Source organism: Onychomys torridus, chromosome 17, assembly GCF_903995425.1.
Source record: "Onychomys torridus chromosome 17, mOncTor1.1, whole genome shotgun sequence".
NCBI classification, from domain to species: domain Eukaryota; kingdom Metazoa; phylum Chordata; class Mammalia; order Rodentia; family Cricetidae; genus Onychomys; species Onychomys torridus.
In genome coordinates, this window is record NC_050459.1 from 55,419,197 (window position 1) to 55,436,347 (window position 17,151).

At 32.5% G+C, this 17,151-nt stretch overlaps 1 protein-coding gene across 5 annotated transcripts in view; it reads left to right on the plus strand.

Moving 5' to 3' along the window:
- Spock3 (SPARC (osteonectin), cwcv and kazal like domains proteoglycan 3) overlaps positions 1-14,303 on the plus strand; it is a 362,205-nt gene extending 347,902 nt beyond the window's left edge. For all 5 annotated transcript variants that reach the window (XM_036166383.1, XM_036166382.1, XM_036166384.1 and 2 more), the window contains 4 exons: positions 4,556-4,777; positions 7,757-7,819; positions 10,274-10,411; positions 13,328-14,303. In XM_036166383.1, the coding sequence (XP_036022276.1) occupies positions 4,556-4,777; positions 7,757-7,819; positions 10,274-10,411; positions 13,328-13,497 (593 nt within the window). In that variant the 3' untranslated portion in view covers positions 13,498-14,303. The remainder of the gene's footprint in view (positions 1-4,555; positions 4,778-7,756; positions 7,820-10,273; positions 10,412-13,327) is intronic.
- The last annotated feature ends 2,848 nt before the right edge of the window (positions 14,304-17,151 follow it).

The window sequence follows — 17,151 nt, forward strand, 5'->3', positions numbered from 1 at the left end:
CCCTTGAAGGAGGCCCTGAGAGGCCTTTCTATGAAGATGACAACTATGCCTCATGGAAGCTACCAGGATGCTGGAATTCCCCAGGTCCAAGAAAACAGTAGGAATGGTGAGAGAGCCAGACGAGAGCGAGCTAAATGTGTTACATGTGGCAGAACTGGAGCCCAGGTGAAGCCATCACGATTCTCGATGCAGATATGCAGCTGCAGGGTTGGGCATTTTCCCTGCCGGCTTTTAGTGCTGCTTCCATCTAGTCTTTCTTGGCTAAGCTCCTGCTCCTACCAGTCCTGACCCATTGGATGCTAGAAGCAACCATATGTAAACTCCTAGTGAAGAGTTAGCCTTGAGTCAAGGGAGTGACTTCAGCTGAGAATTTTTGAACAGTCTTGAGACTGATATCAATATGTGGGATTTTGAACAGGCTAGCCACATTTTACACCAGGAGTCATTTGGTGGAAAATGGAGAAATTTTATCCTTCTAAAAGTGATCAGTTTGCCTGTGAAGGTGACACAGGATGGACTTGTAGTTAATCTTTATTATAATTTAGCTTGCATGTAAAGCCACCTGTGAGACACACCCCTCGGTGGGCATTTCCAGAGATATTTAACTTAAGAAAGGAATTCACAGCCTAGATGTGGATAACACTGTCCCACTAACTAGTACACTGAACCAAATAAAGAAAAGAAAGATAAGGGAGCTGAGTGTCTCTTTCTCATTCCTGATTGTGGCCACAATATGAACAATTCCTCCTCCTGCCCTGAGAGTTATAAGTGCTCTTTGGCACTGTGTCTCCCCTGCTCTGATGGATCGTACCCTCAATCTACAAGCTACATGCTTTCTCCCTTGTGTTGTGGTTGGCAGATGTTTTGACACAGCAACAAGAAAAGTAACTAACACAATCAAGGGTATCCACTAGCAGATGGTCACAGCTCTGTCAGAAACTGGACAGAAGTCATGTACTGAGCCTTCAGTGTGAAGATGTTTGATTCCCTGTAAATGTGATGACAGCCTGAATATGAAATACGGTTGCAAGAAGAATAGAAAAGTTGCTTGTCTGACTGACTCATTATCAATCAACATTGTTGAATGTCTTACATGAGTTACACATCTTACTTGTACCATATAACTTTGAAACAGGTGATAATAGTAAGTTCTTGAATTAGGACAACACTAACCTAATGTTTTGATGGCCAAGTCTTATCACAGACCTGACATAAGGATTATAAGACAATGTAGAAAAGGAACACTTTCTCTGAGTCTTTACTATTATATATATTTCACAGTATATTGGTTTTAATCAACAAAATGTCAATAATATCATGACTTTTTAAAGAAATTGAACACATTGATAAAGTTTTAAAAATCTTTGTTATAATTTTCATATATAAGAAAGGCTTCATGAATATATAAATATTTGAATATAATTAATACAATCACTAAAAATAATATCAATAGAAGAGAAATTTGGATAATAAAAACACATGGACTTTATGATGGCAGTCGAAGGAAGTAGAGTTCCTTTCTTTTTGTTGTGTTATGGTTTCAAGGATAATGTTAGTTTGAGGCCTTTGTAACTTGTGAGTTTAACTGATATGCCAAGATTTTCTTTTATTCTTTAAATTAAAAAAAAAACTAATAGCAGAAAAATTATGCTGGGAATCCTTTTAATAGGTTGTAATAGAGTTTGTTTTGTACTAGGAAAGTAGATTGGCATTAATTTCCCTTTTATCAACTTGAAAAGCATGGTAGAGATGAGCATCATATGCAAAATCCTCACATAAAGAACGTTACTCTCAGAATCAGATGATGTCTTCCATCACTTCTCACACGCCAAATGTTCTTCACAGTAAGAGAAAATGATAGAATTACTTCAGCCCCCAGGGTATATGAAGGCATTCTAATTTCTTACCAAGATACTATTCACTTTGTGTCATGCTGTCATCACATTGAGAGGAAGATTGAATTTGGAATCAAATGGCTTAAAAATAATGGCCCATTTTAATGAAATAGGAGCCTTCTAGGTATAATAGGGAAATGCATCTATTGAAAACAGAGATTGAAAGTTAAGAGATAAATTTTCTTTCCCCATTTCAAGTAATAAAATAAAAAAAAAAACAGATCATTTCTTATTTTGTTGTTTCTAACTATTGAAACATCTGGCATTCTCTTCTTTTATTAAGAAGATGTAACTTTCTCTATAATGAAATTTAACTATGTACCATAGCACTACTAAGGTATTGTCCTAAAGTAGTGATGCTATAATTTTGATCAAATAACATTTAGTAGTTTGAAATTCTATTATCCTATGTATTTTAATGTATAATTATAAAATAAATATATATACAAGTTACTTAATGCAATACAACTCTTACATTACTTTATTCCTTTGGAAATGACTCCATTGGCCTGGCCACACAGTAAACTGTGGGCACATTCTGATCCTTAGGAATACTGCATACCAAACAGTGGGAACTAGCATTATGCCCAGTAAGTTGGGAGTCCATAGGAAGATTCATAATCATAATAGATTTCTGGTTACTGAGTAATGAAACTTTGTCAATTATATTATTTTTAACCAAAAGGATACTTTTCTTCCTAACTAAAACAGTTTACTGTCTTCAGGATAATTTTAACTAAGAATCTGAACCTAGTTTGAAGTAAATGCCTAACAAATATCCCCCCAAATTGTTCATCATCCCTAGCAATTGGGAGAATGAAAATCTAAAACAACTTTACAATTTTACGTCTTACCCCAGTCATAATGGCAAAATGATGATGGCAAATTACCACTGCAGGAAAAAAAAATCAAATCTTTGACTAATAGGTGTCTTGAAATATTTAAGAATTAATGGCTAAAACCAAGGGAAATATATAAATCAAGTGTAAACAAAGTAACTCAAAACCATAACTGTTTGTGGTAGTTTAATATTGTGAATTGTAATGTAGATATCTGATATTTGACTCCAGTGGGAGTAACAATCCACAGGCTGAGAACAGCTGCTTACCAGGAACATGGATTTTGCTTCTAGCTGCTTTTAAAAATTGCTCGTTGTCATTTATTTATATATAGCTATAATGTGTCAAGATTTTATTTGTGATTTATTTGCTTGGTATTTGTCAAGTATTGTGTTCTGTAAGGTTCTTCTAGGATTGGATAAGTTTCATTAGTTATAGAGATCTTTCCACTGTTCCCCAAGCCATCTCTTCTATCTCATATCCTTCCTTTTAACTTTGTTAACTTAATTACTTCTGTATCAGGATGTGTGGTGATAGCCCATACCTTTTTTGCAGTCTTTGCTGTCTCCTTCTTCCCTCATTTTCTCTGGAGACCCTGACCCTCCTCAGTGTCTGAACCCTCTATCACTCAGCATTCAAGATATTCTCCTAAGTTTTTCTTAATGATAGAATCATTTCAGTTTTTAACCTATTCTCTGGGTGAAGGAGAGTGGCATGATATTCATCTCTTTCTAAGAAATTAAGGAATTCTATAGGAGATAAAAATGCTGGTAAATGTACTTTCATCTTTTTTCCATAGCCACATTTGGTTCTTAGTTTACTTTTTCTATGTTTCTGCCTTGCATTCCTTCAGATTTTTGCCTGAGACCTGTGGAAAGACATCAATAAGGGGAATGAACATCTTTATGTGGCTTCCAAAGTTACCTATTCTTGTGGTAGCCCTCCTCAGGCTTTCGCAACTCATGAAGAACTTTAATTGGATTATTCTTATTAACTTGTATGGTATTTCCTATCTCATATAAGCAAGGGTTCACATCCTATCTCGAGTTGAAGGAATTGTATATTTTTTATATAATTTGGGGGTAATATCTCAATGGTTCAAATGACTGGTGGCTTTTGATGAAATGTAGGACTTACTGCTTCAGTGAGGTTAGTGATTGATCCTTGTGTAATAGCACCTAGCTTGGATACAACCCAGTCCTGCCATTTCATGAAACCCACTACCCTCAGTGTACCTTGCTCTTTTCCATTATAGCACGTGGGTAATTGTAAAAACCACCACAAGAGAAGCTGATGTGAAAATGAGTAATATTGCATCATAGCTATTCCTTCTCTTGTTAACGATTTTGTGTACAATGCTATGTTCACCAGAGTTTTACCAAGACACAGAATATATGGGAATTATTATTTAGTATGTGTTAGTAATGATTTTGTGGAAACAGTATTCCTCATTTCTTCATATGAAAATGGATTTCACCAGATTTTGATGTCTAATAATATATTGAATTTATGGTGCTCTAGTAAGTATCAGAGAAGCATAATCAGTGACTAGCATAAGTAACATATAATTGCAATACCACATACCATTGAATAACGACTAATTATAGACAGATGTTGTGTGGTTAGTTAATACCCAAAACTACAGATAGATATTTTTATGCCTAATGTACTTTGAAGCAAATTTTCTCAAATTGAAGTTAAAATATTGTTTTTATGACTCCCTAGTATTTCCACTCTGATCTTGCCCACAGTGTTGATTTATTTTGCTTTCTGATGATGGTTTCTTGCATACTGAGCTAATCATGTTCTCTTTGCATGTAGGATTCGATACCAGTATTTTGCCAATTTGCAAGGATTCACTTGGCTGGATGTTTAATAGACTTGACACAAACTACGACCTGCTATTGGACCAGTCAGAGCTTGGGAGCATCTATCTTGATAAGAATGAACAGTGCACCAAGGCGTTCTTCAATTCTTGTGACACGTACAAGGATAGTTTGATATCTAACAATGAATGGTGCTACTGCTTCCAGAGACAGCAAGGTAAAAGTGAGGCAAAGATGGTGGAATTAGTTGCCCTGCATTTCAAATTTCATATTTCCCTCATTATGAAAATATTAACACTAACCAATGCTTCACTCATTTTAGTAACTTTTTCTAATTTGAATGTTTAATGAAAGAACAAATAAGCACTATATTGAACAAAATAATTGTGCTGAAGATACAAATATTTTAAATAAGATGGAAATAGTAATTAATATTTTATAGTAATGTATTTCATTATACTTTCCATTATGAACCAGCAAGCAGCACACAGAATTATGAGAACATAGATATTAAAAGCAGTTATTGAAATTAATTTGCTATCTGCTTTGCCCACAGTGTAAAATAAATGGGGTTTTTATCACTATACTGTGGAGTTTTAATGTTCCATTTTGTGATCTTATTAAATGAGTTGCATGAACAACGGCATTCACCATGAAGTTATTTTACTCATTTTATTTTCAAAATTACTTAGCCTTTCAGTCTCTCCCAAATAATTTAGAATGTTAAAAATTTGCTAGTGAGAGAGTATTCCAGAACTCTGCAAGAAGAGAGACCAAAGGAAGAGCAACAATATTCTTTGTATACCCTTTAAAAATTATATGATTTTAATTAAAATATAATTATGTTACATTCTCTTTCTTTTCTTCAACTCCTCCCAGGTACCACCCTCAATCCCCTCGAACTCTAACTGAGATAAAAATACACTTTTAATTTAGAACCATACTTCCAGAATGAATTAAATCATATTATATATTAAATACATGCAGGGAAAAGCACATTAAACTGCTCACATTATAACAAATATTTAGAAAGCTAAGGAATCATTGTCATGTTGGTGTTAATTGAATCAACAGGACACAAGTTGATATGAAGCAGCTAGTATAGGCTTGACGAAAGATGAAAGAATAACCAAGATATTTAAACTGTAACAATTATTACCATACTTCATATGAAATGATAAGGATGACTTTGCTAACTGAATGTACATTTAGTAATATTTCAGAAATTAGGGGGGAACTAATTGTCTACACATTGATAAGAAGTAAATCAACCATGTGTTTAGCGATGGAGGAGGCCTTAAACCATCTTTAGGTCAGTTGAAGATAAAAGGACTTGTATCAGTGGGGAACTTGGGAGGAGCTGGGAGGAGCTGGAAGAAGGGTAATAATCAGACTATATTTTCTTTAAAAAAACAATTTTCAATAAAAAAGAAACAGCAAAAATCAATATTGAATTACTTTTTAAATTTTAAATTGCACACACTTGTGAATACACATCATTGGATTGATTACATATGCATTCTACGTAAGCAAACACTCCATAAACTGACATTCTAGTCATTAATAGCTACCATACTTTAAATAGTAAGTACACTAAGATAGTAAATTCAAGTATATTATCATTAAAATGTATTCGTTCATGCTTTTTTGTATTTTAACATTTGCTATGTTGGTTTTGTTGTTTGTTACAATATGTCTTCTGTGTTTATTGATGAGCACTGAAAGATACATACACATCAACATACATGTCAAGTCTACAAAACTGAATTCACTGAGTCTGAGTGTACATGGTGGTTATGACAGTCTAAAAATTGGGAAAGGAATATTTAATATTGTATGAAAAAATGTTTGAATTGAAATGTTTAAGATTTAATTTGAAAAATTATGTTTAAAATAAATGTCTTTTAAAAACACATCCAACAGTAGCTGGGATTTCAGATGCATATCAGCATAAATCTCCACATTTATTTAGTGAAAATAAAAGAAGTCCATTTCTCCTTTACAGCACATTACTTTTTAAATAAAATTTGGAAGCTTGGCTAATGTCATGTCAGTATGACAATGAGACTAAAATTTTTATTTGACATACCAGTGTATCTTGATTTATAGTCTTTATTTTAAGGAAAAGTTAAATCACATCAATTTAAAAATAAACTACAATAAAGTGATTACATAGTATTTAAAAATAAGTTACTTTTTATCCCCCTAAGATGTAATATTTTTATTCTCAGGTACTGAACATCTTAAGCACATTATTTATTCTTTCTTTCTACTATGCATTTTAATGATTGAATTATTTTGCAGTTGGCATAGTAAACAATTTCAAAATTATTTGAATTACATCATATATTTTACCTACTTCTTGAGAGTACATAGTGTACAAGAGTAAGAATTATTTTGATATTTTAAGGTCTTGTGACTAAATTTCAATAATATGTATTGTATTGTAACTATTTAGACTATTCAAATTATCTACACATACATGTGCTCATTTAAATCACCAATTGTTAGTACAACACACAAAATATATACTTACACTTTGGCTTGAGTACTCTAAGATTATTTCTTAACTCTTATGACAGTTTAGATTGTATTCTCTTTTCAATAACTTCACATTTGAAGCCTCTGAAGCAACTAGAAAGACCAAAGTACAGCAGTAACATTATACAATAACAAAATGGATAAATTTCCAATGTTACTGGAAAAAAGCAGTATCCTTTTCATGGAATATTTCATACTGAAAATGATATATTATCCTATTACATATGTTAAATGAGAGGGAGATGAGTTAGGTTTTTGGTCAGCAATTAATTGAATCTAGACTGCAGACCTTTTAAATGTAAAAAGTATGTTCCATCATCTATATATGGGGTATATTCATTCTTCATCAAATTCAATCATTCTAAGAAATAAAAGGAAAAAATACCACTGCTAGTGCATGATAAATTGTTACATGCTATCATGTATTTATACATAGCTATTTCTGTGTACATGTTTATCACAAGAAATATATATATATATATATATATATATATATATATATATATATATATGTATACATGTGATACCATGACAACAAATGGATAGCATGCATCTTCATGTAAAATGATAAGTCCCACTTGAGTTTCATAGCTTCGCAGGTGCACATGGCTTGCTTAACTAAATTCTTGAAGTATTGTGTTTAATATCATTTCAGACCCACCCTGCCAGACAGAGCTCAGCAACATTCAGAAGCGACAAGGGATAAAGAAGTTCCTAGGTGAGTTGCAGCTCATTTTTCTGGAAGTTTCATTGCTTACATAAATAACCCCAGGGAAACAGCAACAAAAAATCAATATTAATCCAACAAAGACAGACTGCATTAAATTTCATCAGCAAAATTTATGAACTTTTGGAAATTCATTGAACTTACTTTTATTATCTCACCTCTTGAAGGATATAATGTCTGTTTTATTACTCTAATATCGTGTTCATTTTGAAAGTTGTTCAGTACAAAAGAGATTTAAGCAATACTAAATTTAAGAATCAGCACAAATGTCTATATCTGCAGTTAAATATTTAAGAATTGATGGCACCATATGTGACCACCTATGTGAAATATAAGCAAGTGATTACATACATAGAGTGAAAAGTACTCTGATTTAGAAATCTGAGCAGGACTTTTAGTGGCTCTCATTAGTAAATTTCCTACTGTAGCTTTTAGTAAGTAAATTTTGATACATAAGTAGATGGTAGATAGATAATAGGTAGTTAAAAAGAGAGAGATGATAGTTGTATATTTTAGCCAAATTCTTAAAATATTTGAATAATTGGCTATCAATATATTACAATGCTGTTACATTTCCTTATAGTTTATAGGTATAATTACACATTATTAATAAATTTCATTTGAAGCCACTTTAAATTGGAAACATTTCTAACACAGAGAATATTTTCTATATGTCCTTCACCCAGCTCTTTCCATCCTTTTCTTTACATGCTGCAAATTGTTATAGCTCATCTGTAAAATCTAATAAATTATTATTGTTATAATACAACTTAGCTTTGACCAGTTCTGCCACTGTTCATAGTTTAGCATCATTAGTGCATATTTGTGTTTTCACAGGAATCAGCACAGCATACTTTAGGAGTTTACATTGTCTCTGAATCTGATCAATATACATTATTTTATACAGTATCTATGCAATTAAAATACAGTAACTTCCAATTAGAACCTTTTCTTATTGTTAGAGATTTCTTAGCTTAGGGCTCATCATCCAATTAAATGGTGTGTCATAAAATGCTTTAGGTGAAAAACCAATGATTATAAAAACTAGCAGGGCAATTTTCTTTTTAAACTGTGGCCAGCTGCTTGTGAGTATATAAATAATGAGTGGAAATAATATAATGATGCATGAGAATGTTTTTGCAATCCAAAGTTTTGCATCATACCGTGGAGGAAACTTTTAACTTCCAATAAATATTTTAGAGATGATCAAGGTCAAGTAATACTGAAATCCATTAGAATGTTGACTTTTCTTATTTGAACTTATTTTTTAGAAATCACATTTAGTGATCACATGGGAAGATTTTCCTTACTACTCTTTCATGAATAATAAAGTAGATATTAGAACACTGGACACCTTAACTGTTCTTTCTCATTAGGGTAAGGTCATTATGCATACCTAAATTGGCCAGCTGCTCTGATGGTAAGGCATCCTGTGTTCCAATATGAAGATCCATGTCTGCAGTGCAAGTTTTGTACTTACCAGTGTTCTCTTCTAAGTTTCCATGCATAAAAATGATTGCAACATCATAATATTTTATTTATGTAGATACTACAAAGATTTTTTTCTTGTATTTCATACCCTTAAGTCTGTAGAGAAAATTCACAAATTTTCCACATTGGTAAATTTGTCCATGCCAGTTTACATAATTCAAATGAATTATATTTGTATTGAACATATTATGTATTTATTAGATTTATGAAGCTTTTTAAGGTGTAAAATTATCACCCCACAGGTGGTAATAGAAAATGACATTTACATTTTCTCTATATACTAGATATTTCTTAACCAAAAATCCGTGATTCTGTTCATATTAAAAAATAAGCAGGGGAGAAAAGAAAACATCTGATCATCCAGAAGTTGTAGATAACATTGAAGTATTTATTGAGAAACTTTACTAAACTTACAAAGAACTAAATATTCATCACTACACATGTACTGTGTGACTGTGTCAGATTCTACAAACAGGAATAGCTAATTTCCCATTATTTGTTGGCTAGACTCTCAGTCTAAAGGGTATGGTTTTGTATAAATAATGGCAATACACACAGAGAAGTTCACACACACACACACACACACACAGAAAGAGAGAGAGAGACTTTGTCTGTGAGTCATACTTTCATATTTAAGCCCCAAAATGAAGTATAGGAAAGAAGGATTTCAGTTGGCACAAGCAAAGTACCACTACATTGGAGAGAAACAGCTTGACATGGAATAATTTTTTGTAATATATCAATAAAAAATTTGGACAACAAAACAAAAATTATCAGTAATAAGACAGTTGAGTGGCTTGCATGCCATGATCAATGTTCTGAATTATTTAATATAAGCATAAAATCAATCATGTTTTGATTTTTAGAACATTAATACATAATGACCACCTAAAAATAATAGACCTTCTTAGTCAACTCCTTTTGTATTTGTGTGTGTGACCATTTATTTTACAGGACAGTACATCCCTCTCTGTGATGAAGATGGTTACTACAAGCCAACACAATGCCATGGCAGTGTTGGGCAGTGCTGGTGTGTTGACAGATATGGAAATGAAGTCATAGGATCCAGAATCAATGGTGTTGCGGATTGCGGTAAGAGAATGGCTCACTTCATACAATTTCCTAACACACAGTTAAATTTCTCAAAGGCTCATAAACTTGTTCAAGCATTTCCATGAAAGCCTACCCTGTTCTGATTATTGAACTTGTACAATATGTATGAACATTAAGGGTGAAAAAGAGGCTTCTTCCTTGTATATTGTAAACTTCTATAATAACAATAAAAATATACAAAGCAGACACATTTAAATATTTTGAAGAGATTGAATAAAAGCTCAATCTCAGTTCCTAGATCAAGTTAGGCTGTCTCTCACAGATGGAGCAGATGTCGTTTCTTCTAATCTAAGTCTGTATAACACAGGGCATATTGTTTGCAGATCCATGTGGAATGGTTATCTGCCATCCTCTAGAGGAAACAATTTGAGTAGTAGACCCTCATTAACCAAACCCAATGAAGCTAACCCAAGCAAAACACAATTTCAAGTCTATGAAGTCTGATCAATTATACTAACACATCACTTGTTTCCTTGTGTTTAGGGATAAAAAACATCATTTATATATTAAATGATAGAGTTGATGTTCTAATTATTTTATGAACATGTGTTTTATGTGTCCATATAGAAATTATATAAGAATTTGGCATTATATGTATTTTGACAGTTTCCAATTTTTATCAAACATTTTTCCAGAAAACAAGTCAGTGTTTGTGTTTATGTTAAACAGAGAAGTCACTATTTTAAAACAACCTTCTTATTACAGTATTCTCCAAAGTCCTATAATAGATTGAACACAAACCTACCAAGCTGTGATGATTGAACATTTGGTCCCCAAATTATGATGCTCTTTGGGAACTTATAGAGCTTGGAGAATGTATCGTCTAATGGACATTGCAGGTTAGGGCCCAGTCCAGCTTCAGTATGGATTTCTCCTCCCAGGTTTGCCTTCCCATCGCTCCAGCTGTTCTTGTCCCTCCAGTCATCATGTTTTTCTGCCATGATGGATCATACCCTCTAAAATTGAGCCCCAAATAAACATACTCCATTTCCTCATGTTTGTCTGCAATTTGTTTACAGTGAAGGGGGAAGGAATCACTTAAAACAAGGCCATGAAGCACATCTAATGGGTTTTATTTTCACTTCTATCAATTAAAATTATGAAAATTAAGTACTCAGTGATAACATGTCTTATGCAATTTTTATACTGATAAACAAGGATTATTTAACAAGAAACAAATAGTGAATAATAACAAGTAATCTCTTGTTTTGTTTTGGTTTTTCGAGACAGGGTTTCTCTGTGTAGCTTTGCGCCTTTCCTGGAACTCACTTGGTAGCCCAGGATGGCCTCAAACTCAAAGAGATCCACCTGGCTTTGTCTCCGAGTGCTAGGATTTCCAGTACCTACATGGCAGCTCACAAGTAATCTTAATAATCGTCCCTACCTGCTTTTGCATTTATTTATTCCATAACATTTTCATAGCTTGATTTTGGTGTTGGGACCTTACATGTACATGATCAAAGCAGCAACTAGGATTCTACATCTACCTTAGATAGTGTTAACAACTAAAGAACATACGTCGGGTGGTGGTGGTGGTGGTGGTGGTGGAGGTGGTGGAGGTGGTGGTGGTGGAGGCAGCCAAGGTAGATGTGGCTCACACCTTTGATCCCAGCACTCGGGAGGCAGAGGCAGTTGGATCTCTGTGAGTTCGAGGCCAGCCTGGGCTACAGAGTTCCAGCACAGGCCAAAGCTACACAGAGAAACCCTGTCTTGAAACCCCCCCCAAAATGCTTGGATAATTTATAGCTTCATTAACTTGTAATATCAGTAATGGTTAAAGCATTTTAATTTTTATGCTACCAATAAAAATTATATGCAGATGAATACAGTAAGTCAGCAAGAATTTATTTTGGAAACTTTAATCCTGAGTTTTCCTATAGTGCTGAAACTATAATATATATGAATATGGAAATTAAGAAACAGCTTTTTTGTTCACATAAATGGTAAGTTCAGTATAACATAAAATCAACCAATTTCTAACCATTTAAATACATTAATAGGATTTATAAGAATGAAGACTAAAAAGGTATCATTTGAGGGCTTAATATTTATTAGTTATAATGAATATATATGACTTGCTATCTCTAGAAATATTAATAGCTGATTTTAAGGTAATATGAGGATTAATTTTCTGTTTCTCTGGTAACAACAGAAAAATCAATCCCACTAAGCAGCTGACTTATCAACACAAGTTTACCATCTTTCAATTCTGCATGATGCATTACAACAGGTCTCACTAAACTAAGCATCAGTATTTGAGCAAGCTGTTGCGATTTCTACAGATTCTTTAGAAAAACCAATTTCTTTGCCCCTTCTATTTTCTAATAATTTTCTGGTGTTTTAACACAAAATCCTTACAACTTTTTGATTAGATTAAATGACATCTCTAAATTACTACTTTCTAGAAAAAAATATTTGATTAAATGGAACAAATACTGGAATTGTCCAGGACAGGCTCCTATTGTAAGCTCATTAGCTGAATCATATTTATAAAGTTGCTTTTTAATATCAGGTAATATATCCATTTGATTTTAAAATTTAGAAAGTATATATTTTGCTATTATAATTTTTCTACCTCATCATATACTTTCAGGTAAAATTCTAAGTAATATGTAAGATTTTTAGTATATCATGAAATTCTACAAAATTTGGGGTGAGATCAAATTTACTAAGCTGGAAATCTTCCATTGCACAATACTATGGGCATAAACATTTTAACAAGTGAGAGTTTTAACATATCATACTCTTCCCAAGTATAAATTTTTCTCTTATCTTCATTGAGAAGATGAATAGCAAATACAGATTTATTAAACCTTTCAATTTTCTTTCTTATTTTTTATAACTCAGAACTCATCTCATTGATTAGTCAAGTAAATATGGTGCTTGCTTTTGTAGCTATTGATTTTGAAATCTCTGGAGATTTTGCAAGTGGAGATTTCCATGAATGGACTGATGATGAAGGTGAAGAAGATGACATTATGAATGATAAGGATGATATTGAAGATGATGATGAAGATGAAGGGGATGATGATGATGATGGGGATGACCATGATGGATATATTTGATCAGCAACAGCTAAAGTCAACAAATTCTACATTTTTAATATTTACAAAATAATAGCATATTGAGAATTTCCTTCTTATCCCTAAACAAAATGATTCTAAACCCCACATATATTTTGTATAATTATTTCAAATATTGAAGCTAAAGTCATAGAACATTATGTTTAAATAAGAATTATTTAATTTTTGGTTTTTATATGCCTTAGAAAAAAAGAAAACACATATGGGTTGTAGCCTGAAAATAGGAAGTTATGAAGACTATGATAACAAAATTTTCATAAGGACATACTATGTAATTGTTCTACAAACAACATAAAAATGAATGTGTGCTTGGGATCATATGTGTTGCTTTTAGAACAGATTTTATAAGTTAAATTTATAGTAACTTTCTAATGACCTGAACCACAAGGATATTGTCAATTAATGCATGATGTTAACTTCAATTTAAATTGGGCATCTTCCAAACTTATGGTTGGGATACTAAGAAAGATGACTCATGATAGGTCAAAGTGACCACTATTGAGTACTTATTTGAGTGGTGATCTTTTTAATTATTAAGTTATTCTGGAAGTGATTAGACGTGTTTTTGCAATGCAAAGTATGGAAAATCATGGATTCTGAAAGTTAAAAGTTAGTTTTTCTTCCTACTTTTCAACTTAAATTGCATTGTGTATCATGTGGATTTTTAAAAATATTCTTAAACAGCATCATTTCTAGATTTTTCTATCTTCCAACTAGCAATCTGGGTGCAGAATTTTATTTAGAAAGGAAAAAAAAGATTCATTCCAACCACTTTTTCACTAACTATATTTTATTTAATCCAAGATCAATTTTGAAAATATGAATTCTCCTTTTTTCATTTAATATAAAATTTTGTGTTTAATCTTATAACCATGCCATTTTTTGTTATGAATACTGAAATTAGAGAACATGTTGTATGGTGCCTTGCAAAAAATAGAAATAGAAAGGGTTAGCATGCATACCAGTATAGGATATTAGGCAATATTTAAGCACACATATTAACAAATTATTGCTATTAAAGATACTGCTGGAATGAAGAAAGTGGGATATGTTTCTTTCTTTTTTTCTATTGTTACATAATCCCATATGGACTTGTTTATAATTATTGTGAAGAATAGCATTTAAGATTTAACTGTAACAAAAATTACTTTGTTCACTAAACATCAGTTAGCATGTTAATTAATTGTGTAGACATTTTGACATACCACCTCTTTTGGGTGTATCAAACCAATAGTTTCGTGCTCATAATAGACGTGGGAAACCTGTTGAATTTTACACATTGGTATCTTTCACTCCAGCAGCGAATTTCCAGATTTCCTGGACTATTGTTCATAGAACACAAATTTGGTGAACTTGTTCCATTTAATTTCTAAACACTAAATAAAAACTTCAATGTTGACTTTACATAATATTTAAGCTATAATGCATTTTCTTTTTTACTGTTTCTGTATAGTTTACAAAATAAAGAATCTTGTAACCAAAGTAAGTGGCTCCTTAATGATTTTCTGGGATATGTAGTACCATGGAGAGTTTTTAGTTTGTTTCCTAATTCTGGAAAATAACATACCATGACAACCGAGCCAAGAAATGTTTCTTGAGTTTACTTTTTCAGTTTCTAAACCAGAGCTGTTAGTGTCTTGAGTAGAGTTAAGATTATTTTTGTTTGTTGGTTTATCTAAATCTGTTTGTTTCTTAATGTATTATAAAATAAATAATTTTCTTTCCAAAAGAATAGCATTTTAAAATTTATTTTAGTTATGTATTTCTTAAAACATTTAACTAACGTTCTATAATAAGACTGTAATTGAGAATGATTGGATAACTTTGTCTATTGAAAAAATGTGTATGAACCATCAAATTTAACTTGAGATTATCATGAAAGACTATAAAGCAAATTACGTACAGATATTTAGCCTAAAACCACGATCTTGAAGTTAAGCTTTTTTATAGTGTCACCATTCAGATTTCCAGGAAAGCAACTGATTTAACAGCAAATTCAAATTTGGAAAGAGTATAGTATTGGGTACACAGCTTAATGATATAGCGTTTGCCTGGAACTGAAAGGCTGTTTGTTCAATTCCCAGTGCAACAAAATTACTAAGATTAACAATTGTTGTAAGACAAATTGCTAAATGGTTTTATTAGAAAACAACAACAATAGTAACAAAACCCAAAGCCAGATATTGGGGTGAAAACCAAAAGATCATAAGATTAGGACAAGCCACACCCAACCTCACCTTACCAACCCTCAGCCTCCAAAGAGACCTGCTTCCTGTTGACCCACGCCTATATGCTCTTCTGTTTTGCCATCTCCCCTCCTATCTCTGCCCAGCTACATCACTTCCTCTTTCTGTCCAGCTCTGTCACTTCCTGTCTGCTGTACAGACCTCCAGACCTCTCCACTAGTGCTGGGATTAAAGACATGTGACACCATGCCAGGCTCTGTTCCCAGTGTAGTCTTGAACTCACAGAGATCCTTCTGGATCTCTGCCTCGCAAATGCTTTGCTAGGATTAAATGCATGTGCTACCACTGCCTGACGCCTGTGTTTAATTATAGTGGTTGGCTTTTTCCTCTGATCCTCAGATAAGCTTTATTAGGGTGTACAATATATTGGGGGACACAATAAATCACCACAAAATGTTATATAAATTATTTGTATTCAATATATGCTTAAAAGTTTTATTTATGGTAGGTATTAAGTACCTTGACCAAAATGTAATTTATACTGTAATCTGGTAACTCAGCACATTCATACCTGAATGTGTATTCCCAAGACTGTAAGTATTGGATCTTTGTATGACACCAGTTACTATTCTAGTAGTGGAGCTATATCAGTGAACAAAATAGTCATGCAGATGAAATTCTAGTATTAAAAGTGGAAAATATACATAAATTTCTAATCTATAACATGGCTCAGTTGCATTTTCTACTATAATGCTTCAACAATTGTATTTTACAGATTTAACAAAAGAAAAAAATTTTGAACTTCAATATAATTCCTCCATTCCAGTTCATAGACTTAGCAAAACATATTTAGCTAGAAGGCAGAATTAACTCAATGGTTTACTGTTCCTTAAGCTGAATTCTGATTCATGGGAAAGAAAGCAAAATAATATAATATTTTAATCTCCATTTTTATGGTATTATTTTTCAAAACATAACATCAAAAACTATGTGACATTTTAGATTACAGCTAGTCCAACATTAAACATTAAAGATAAAGGTAAGAAACATTCAATGAAAATATTCAATGTTTCTGGCGTATCACAAATCTATAAATTAGCAAATATTTTTATGTGTGTTGATCAAAATGATATGTAAAGATATGGCAGACAAGAGAAAAACAGTGGGATATCTGCCAATCATTTAACAGCATCAAATCCACTCATTATAAAAATATCATGATTAATCAATAAAACAGGTACTAGGAGAACTTGTTATCTACACCCATTTCACAGTATTTCTCACAGAGCTAAAGATGTTAAACACAACTCATGAGTGTTGATTCATTTGTTCTGCTGATAGCATAATCTGAGGAAGCAGCTTTAGAGAACAGCATAAAGTAACTCATCCTGTGTAACAAATGTTTGAAGACTTTGTTTTTATATAAAATAAACATACACTCACCTGCCTG